The 7,918-nt window shown below is 37.7% G+C and overlaps 1 protein-coding gene across 5 annotated transcripts in view; it reads right to left on the bottom strand.

The window, feature by feature from the left end:
* Positions 1 to 269: 269 nt before the first annotated feature.
* The window catches only part of DENND4A (DENN domain containing 4A), a 53,157-nt gene continuing 45,508 nt past the window's right edge, over positions 270 to 7,918 (bottom strand). For 4 of the 5 annotated variants that reach the window (XM_061371189.1, XM_061371185.1, XM_061371186.1 and 1 more), the window contains 8 exons: positions 7,729 to 7,875; positions 7,055 to 7,265; positions 6,563 to 6,817; positions 5,925 to 6,042; positions 5,745 to 5,771; positions 5,075 to 5,237; positions 4,414 to 4,478; positions 270 to 4,074 (listed from right to left, as the gene is read on the bottom strand). In XM_061371189.1, coding sequence (XP_061227173.1) covers positions 3,938 to 4,074; positions 4,414 to 4,478; positions 5,075 to 5,237; positions 5,745 to 5,771; positions 5,925 to 6,042; positions 6,563 to 6,817; positions 7,055 to 7,265; positions 7,729 to 7,875 — 1,123 coding nt within the window. In that variant the 3' untranslated portion in view covers positions 270 to 3,937. The remainder of the gene's footprint in view (positions 4,075 to 4,413; positions 4,479 to 5,074; positions 5,238 to 5,744; positions 5,772 to 5,924; positions 6,043 to 6,562; positions 6,818 to 7,054; positions 7,266 to 7,728; positions 7,876 to 7,918) is intronic. The other variant, XM_061371190.1, reaches the window with a different exon arrangement.

The following is a 7,918-nucleotide window of genomic DNA, read 5'->3' as shown; positions in this document are numbered from 1 at the left end:
CTACAACCAGAAGCTGATCTGCTTGAATTTTGTTGTCATCCTGACACTAATCTCTGAAATACACAGATTACTGTGTCCAGAGCTAATTCTTGTTGTTAGCACTGTCTTCTACATAATCACTATGAAAAAATGCCACTGACATCAACCACCAACAAACCTCATGGGTTTATTGTTAACAATGCCTCATGTGAGCAAACAATGTAGTTAAGAGTTGCAGAGATTTCTGTTGTTTTAATCCATCTAATAAAATGTTAATGAAAATAACCAGAAAGATTTTCAGCTTTTTATTGACTCACTGTAAAACTTTTTTGGATGAGACAGGGAAAAAAAAAACAACCCTTGGACATTGTGAACACTGACTTTGCATATTTTAAAGGAACTACAAACCAAAGCAAACATCCAACATAGTGGGTTTTGGTAAATAAAATTTAAACATTACATATTTACAAATCTACAACCATTCATTTAAAAAGTGCTGCTTGCAGACTAACAAAGTACCATTTTTAAATCCCAGTGAGATATTATCCAGAGATACCCCTCTCATTACTATCTGCATCTCCCATTGGTTATACAAAGATTTTACATGCAGGAATTTTCTCTTTCTTGGGGTACAGATCACTTGATTCACCAGCAGAATCTCAATTCATCAGGTTGTAACTGTACCAACAGCAAACCTTCTCAAAATGGGAAACAGTTTAGCAGTGTCAGAGAAACAGCACAACTTCTATTCACATTTCAGCATTTTATCTCCAATAATTATTCCAGTGGAACCGTAAGTAAAGCAAAATATATATTGCACTGCAAATGTAACACCTTTGTTTCAGGTTGGTTTTGACATAAGCATTATTTAGTACACAAAAGGAGAAAATTCAGTTCATACAAAATTTTAAATTGAAAATATGTCTCAAATATTTTATTTATCCATCTTTGTGATATTGGAAAATATAGTCAAATTGATTCTCTAATAAAGGACAGTGAGAGTTGAAAACTGTTTCTACATTGAATTCTCTGATGCTTAAAAATCATCCACCTCAGGACCTACATTTTGAACATTATGACTCAAATGAGGAAATTTCCCACTTAACCACTATTCCAACTATATTTCATTATAGTATTTCTACAGTGGACTGACTTGCCACAGACTTCATAAAACAATTCATTAAGTACAGCGATGTCACTTGATGAATTACTATGTCATATAGTAATTTAAAAGCACACCCAAATAAACATATCGTGTTTCAGGAGTGCTACTGAGGATGCAAAGACACGGTAAGATTGTTTATCTGAAGGATGCATATAGAATCCTTCTCAGGGTACAATATATACTCTTCTGATAATACTGGCAGGACTTGATATTTGAATGAAGTGACAAACTTGTTTGCTTTACAAGTCTGAAGGCAGTTGGAAGTACTTACAACGAAGCTGGGACTAGAATGGAGAAAGTGGGCCACGTATTACAAGTGTTGCATCTATTCCTGTGCTAGCACACACAGTTGCAGTGTTATGCCCTAGTAAGTGAGGGGTGGTTAGAGACCAGGCTCCATCGCTTCTGCCAGACTCAAGTAGGAGGTGTGAAGCTCACTTCATAGCTCAGTACCTCTAACACACCACGGCAGCTCTGGAAAAAGCACTCGCCCTCCTTCATGGCTTGAAGGTCCTATAAAACAGCGGCTGCCCCAAGTGATAAATGACATGGGGAGCAGAACTGCAAAGAGCTTGGAGCACTACCCTACAACACAGCACAAACATGAATGAGTTTATATACACAGCAACTACTGTATGCAACTTTTACTTGGTAAATACAGTGTACCTATGGTACAGAGCAGAGCATACATGCACACTGACAGGTACCTACAATGAATATGTTAAAAAATAACCTGGTGTTTTCCATAATAGTTCAGAAGAATGAAGGGGGGATGTACGTATCCACCCTACACTGATACACTATTACCATGTACCTGGGTGAAAACAAATAGCTATAGTTCATGCACCAGGAACACTTCACAAGCGTGGCAGTACAAAAAGGAGCATCACAAATTGTTAAAATAAATTAAATGTGAAAAATGTTGGTAAGTGTAGCATTGCTAGCTCCACCTCAGAGCAGGGGGTATTTCATAAAGGTCAGCTACGTCATTAGCAGCAAATTAGAGAAGAGGTATTACCCCATGAAAGCTGTATCCAACAAGACTCTATCTTGTAATCGTCATCAGCACATACCTGCAGCTCTGCCAGTTCTAAATCCTTTCTCCTTAGGGCAGCATCCTCTTACTACTTTACAGAGGTCTGGGAGGAGGTTACGTAGGGCTTCATAGCAGCATTACTTCTCATTTAAGCCTCTGACAGGCTGTTTCATTTAATAAAGTAAATGTGAGCTTTAAAGTTTCTCTCCTTTCTGCCTAACTAAATATCGCTGGACTATTACACTTGCAAACTAAAGAGATCTTTAAAAACACCTGCTGCTAGGCAGACTGAAATACAAAAGCTAATGTAACAGCTGAGTACTTAGAAATACTGTAACAGCAACAACTAAAAGAGATTAGGATTGGAAAAGCATTGAGATCACTTAAAATAAAGCTATTTGTTAAAGCATGGTTTAATTTGTTTAGGGTGTTTTATACAACTCAAAGTCTGTTTTCCCACCTCCATACAAGATTTCTGGTATTTTCTTTGTAGCCTACCTTCTGGTGAGGAGTTGCTATTTGACTGAGAGCACAGAACACTTTTTTAAACATCTAGAACAAGAAAAACACGAGTCAAAAGCCAGGACTCCAGCACAAGGACTGACAGCATGTTTCTTCACAGCAACAAAACCAGCAGTTGGTTTGCCTGTGAAACAAGAGACCAAACATTTCAAGTACATTTAACTATGCACAATATGCCCCAATAAGTTACATTCCCTAAATATTCCCTGTAGCAAGTTTGCTTTATGTACTTGAGTTAAAAGCTTTGGATTAGCATTACATATGTGTTGTATTTAGTGTGTTTCAAACACATCCACCAAGACTGCAAACACTGCATGATTATGAAGAACTTCTTGCAGGCTGTTATTTGCTTTATATTACATCTGCAATGAGGTCACATTAACAAGTGCCAACAGCTGGGATGGCCTGATTCCATAATGTAATCTGTAGGACTCTTCAGTATGCTTTCTCTTTACTAGGGAGTGAAGGGAACAGGCGAGGAAGAGGTTTCTACAGAAGTGTTTTAGAGACATCCATGTGTTCATAAGTAGAGTTTCATGGTTTACCATACCTTCCTCCTGATTGCTGTGGTAACACGTTTTCCATGTGTGCATGAGAGAAATCCTGTATTTAGAGTACTGCCTAGGTGAAGGTTAACATGTTCTATTCTGCTTTAAAAACAAATCACGCTTCAAAAAGTAACTGGACAAGTTACTATAAATAGCAGTGTACTGCAAAAAAAATAAGCACTGTATTGCTTCTGCAGCAAGTCCATTTAAAATTCACTCCAGTAATTTAAAAAAATTAAAAAAATATCAACTTACTATAAACAATTTAAAATACGTATAATACAACTTTGTATGCTCTTCATAACATCATGAATATTCTATGTAAACAATAGATTCTGAAGGATTTACTTTGCTCACATTAGTTTCAGTGCATTGTTTCTGTCCATCTGTCAATTTTTAAGAAGGGAACTGTAATGGGCTGTCCCAAGTGAAAGAACTGATTTTGTTTAGAATCCTCCTTTCCACGTGTCGATTTGCAGAAAGGACAAGGGACAAGGAAGTATTTGGCCCTTTTTCCACTCTGTCCATTTCCACATCTGTAGGTAGGCCTAATCATTCCAAGGCCTTCTGCCACAGTACATTCGTACATACGTTCTTGAACACTGAAGACTGAGATGCTCCTTGTGACTGAAGTGGTTATTTTACACAGGTATACGTCATAGATATCACCTCTTTAGCTAAGTATATTTAAAGATATGGTTCTCCAAAAATCTTCCTGCATTCCATCACTCCAGTACTTGGTGGTCTATCACAATTATGAGTGTTCTTCACTTGACTAGCTGTGAGACGGTCATAGGCCATTTTGTACTCTCTGTCAAAAGCATCTGTAGAAAGAGAAAAGCAACTTCTGTATACCCTGCTCAAAAGCACAACCCAAACACAATGACAGGGATTACACTCATCAGCAGCAAATAACTGTAAAGTCTTCTTTATTCAGCACTTCCTACTGAATGGCACACACAGAATCACAGAACATTGTGGGCTGGAAGAGACCTTAAAGCTCACTAGTTCCAACCCCCTGCCATGGGCAGGGACACTTTCCACTAGAGCAGCTTGCTCCAAACCTCATCCTAATCTACATATTTATTTATTTATTTTAACCTGAAAAACTAGTTTGCAGACATCCATCATCTATGCTCATTCAAGTAACTTAGAAAACTTACCTATATCAATGTTATCTCTTCCTAGGGCAACAAGTGAAAGAAATAGTATTTCTCTGTAAAGACTCCTGAAATTGGAAAGAGAAATGGCAGGTTATATACTGCAGTAATACACCACCAAGCAATCTATATTAAAAACAGATTCAAGCATTAAAAAACAACTTATTTTTTAAAGTGGCATTTTCAACATAAATCCTGATTACAACTGCCAAAATATTGTCGTTTCTGACCTCCAGATTGCCCTGGACTCCCCACATATTGACATCACTTATGGTAGGTCTTTTACTGGGAGTTTTACCAAGTGCACACAGAGTGAAGCATGCACTCAGGGCACTCAACCAAATTCCACTAAATTTGGCAAACAGGTCAGGAGCTTGCTTTTCTGCATTTCTACATTAGCTTGAAAAAGCAGGCAGACAAGCAAAGAAACACCTGGTCATTGCTCCAGCTGTTGAAAAGACTGATGTATATCCTCTATGAATAAAAATCACTAAATCCAGGCACAAAACCCAAGAATATTTACCAGACCATGTAATAAATTTGAGATAACTGCTGAAAACCAGTGCTTTTTTCTTTAAAAAACACATTACAGGAACATAATTCGTATTCCAATAGCCTTATTGTTGCCCAACTTTGCTGCAGTCGGATGTGCTCCTATTCTTACCGTTGTCTTTTCATATGTGGCCATTTGTTCAGTCTTTCCAATATCTGACTCATTGGTCCATACACATCATTCATCTTAATGCTTTTCACCATACTTCTCAGGAGCTCCTGATTAAAGGAGTCATCATCTTTCTGCAATAAATGGACCATTGGGTACTTCTGGGCTGAAAAACATTAGAAATGCTGTAAGAACATGTATATTTTGTGGAGCAAGTAGAAAGTTGCTTAAAAAAAGGTGGGAGGCTACACAAGCTGTGAATACATTGATATACATGTGGTGAACAAGGAGCAATATGCATCAAGGCAAAATAATATCAGCGTAAGAAACAAAAAGCACATAGGAGAAAACTCAAGAGCTGCAATGGGTCATGAGCATTTTCAGGCATATGATCCAACACTGGCAACAAAATGCTTAGGAAGCAAATTCTAAAAAGAAGAAAACAAGCTAAGTGGATGAACTGCCTAAGTTCTGTGTTCACTGAATCATATTTCCCCTTACTTGTCCCTTCCCAATGAAGAAAAAGCCACTGGAGATACTGGCCAATGATTTAAAACAGATGTGCTGGAAAACTTAAACGTGTTCAAGCAGTTTACTGCTAAACATACTACCACCCTCCCTCCCAAAACAAGTCACACCAACTTAGAATAGCAACACCGAACTTGACACTCACTCTCAAACAAAAGAGTGCGATTTTGACCTGCAAGACAAAAAGCAGTATGATCAAAAACCAGCTCTGTATCTTGCATGAACTATCCACAAAGACATCTCTTTTCAAAAGACATTGTTCAGCTGCTCAAGATGAGAATTGTTCTTTAAAAATCCCACTAGAGACACAAGAAACAAAGCTTACTCTGAGCATTCCACAGTATATACAGAGGCTGCCTTGGATCCTGATGCAATTTCATATTGTCCCATAGCATCTGAATAAGAACATATTTACTGTCCTCCGACATACAGCTTCGTGGAATCTGAACAGAAGAATGCATACATAAAGATATTTTACTACAAAGTCATGGAAGAGGACTTCTGTATTTAAAATATATTTTCACATCTATAGGCATCGTGGTAAAAAGCTTTAATATTAAATCTGCTGTAAACCTGAGAAAGTTAAATCTGAACAGGATGTCAGTGACATAGCAAAGGAGTATTTTGTGTATCCTCCTACAGTCTTATAACTTCCTCCTCCTTCTACTGCTTAACTAGTCATCAAACTGCAGTAAAACCAACTAGAAACTTATCTTTGCAAGTGAAGATCACAAATTACAGTGTGACTATTAAGACCTAAACACATATCCCACACAAGTGCTGCTGAGCCCAAGTTCCAGAGTTCTACGTTCTTTAGTTTCTTTAAGTTGACACATTCTTTACGAAATCAGGACCTAGCATACTGTAAGACACATTTCTAAGAGTTACTGAATTATCTAATCATTTCCTATATGGGAAAGCATGCATTTTTCATCTGTCAGTATCTCCTATCTGATTCCATACCTTGGAGTTTTTATTACAGTGCTCAGAAGAAAGTATTAATCCTGGTAAGTTGCTGGGCAAGTCCAAGCGTCTGAAATACCACACCAAATTCCAGAACACAATAGGGTGATGATCTACAAAGTCTGCCACTGTTATTGCATGATCCCCTTCGTTTTCAAGCAAGCTTTCAAGCTCTTTCCATACTACTAGAGGACTGAGATAAGGAACCGTTATAGGATCAGGACTAGGCAAGGGCCATTCTAGGCCCAAGGAATCCTATGGTATAAAAAGGAAAAATGCCATTAGTTGGAATGTAATTGTCTTTATGAAGTCTTATGAATGCTTTTGTTCCCTCTGAGACACCCCAATATATAAAAGCTGCAACTTATATTACTTTAAATAACAAAACCTAGTATTTCTTGTAAGTTGGAATGCTTAATTCTGTTCTAATCAATGCTATTTCACAATCTTTCACACACTTGAAATGACATTTAAGGTAGAAAAATTACACACTGTTGGTCCTTGCAAAGTAGCAGGCAGGCTACCAGTAGGAATGATATGGCTGATCTTCTGGTTTTCCTTCTCATCTTCTTCCAATGGACCAAAAGTACTGATACTCCTTGCTACAGGGTGACTTGTACATTCTGACCCAGAGGTATTTTGTCTTCTTCCTGAGGGGATCTGGATACTTCTGGCACAACTGTTCTCATGCTGCTTAGATTTGCTAGGGAAGGGGAGGATAAAAAAAAATAAAAAGGTTAAGAATCTCAGCTTTTTGCTTTACTCTTAATGCTCAAACATGCATACAAACAGACAGAAATAAACCAGATATCATTGACCTGACATGTCAAATTCTACCTTGTCATCCACCACACTCATTCATGTTACAGTGCAAGTTTTACTCCTCCTTGCCATGATAATAAACACAAGCATCCTAAAAAGAGTGGGTAAAATTTGCAGAATTACAGATGCCTACATGAATTGCTGTATTAGGAATGAAATGGTAAACACCATGCTGAAAAAACATGATGTGGCCAAAGGAGATAAGGGAGAGGCAGCAAGAAGATCCCCTCTCAAATCAACTTCTGCTCTCAAGAGTATGTTACTAAATTTATTTCTGTTGACAAGGAAAACATGCATATCCACAGAGAACCTGAGCAATTTCTAGGTAGAAAATGTAGGTTTACCTATTTGAATTTATATCCTCTTGAACAGACATTAGAGATGTAGCAAGGCCAACAGTAGTTGCAGTGCTACAGGACTTCCCACTCTGATTTGAGAATAGTGATGGGTACTGCATGTTTTCTGTAGAAGGGCTGGACTTCAGGAAGTAACTGCAGAGAAAGCAAAAACTTAACATCATTAAAAAATCAAAAG

The sequence above is a fragment of the Neopsephotus bourkii genome, unplaced genomic scaffold (assembly GCF_033783945.1).
Source record: "Neopsephotus bourkii isolate Nb327-2 ecotype Australia unplaced genomic scaffold, CSIRO-AGI_Nbou_v1 NB_1572, whole genome shotgun sequence".
NCBI classification, from domain to species: Eukaryota; Metazoa; Chordata; class Aves; order Psittaciformes; family Psittacidae; genus Neopsephotus; species Neopsephotus bourkii.
The sequence above is the reverse complement of the archived record's forward strand: the minus strand, read 5'-3'. Positions and strand labels throughout refer to the sequence as shown.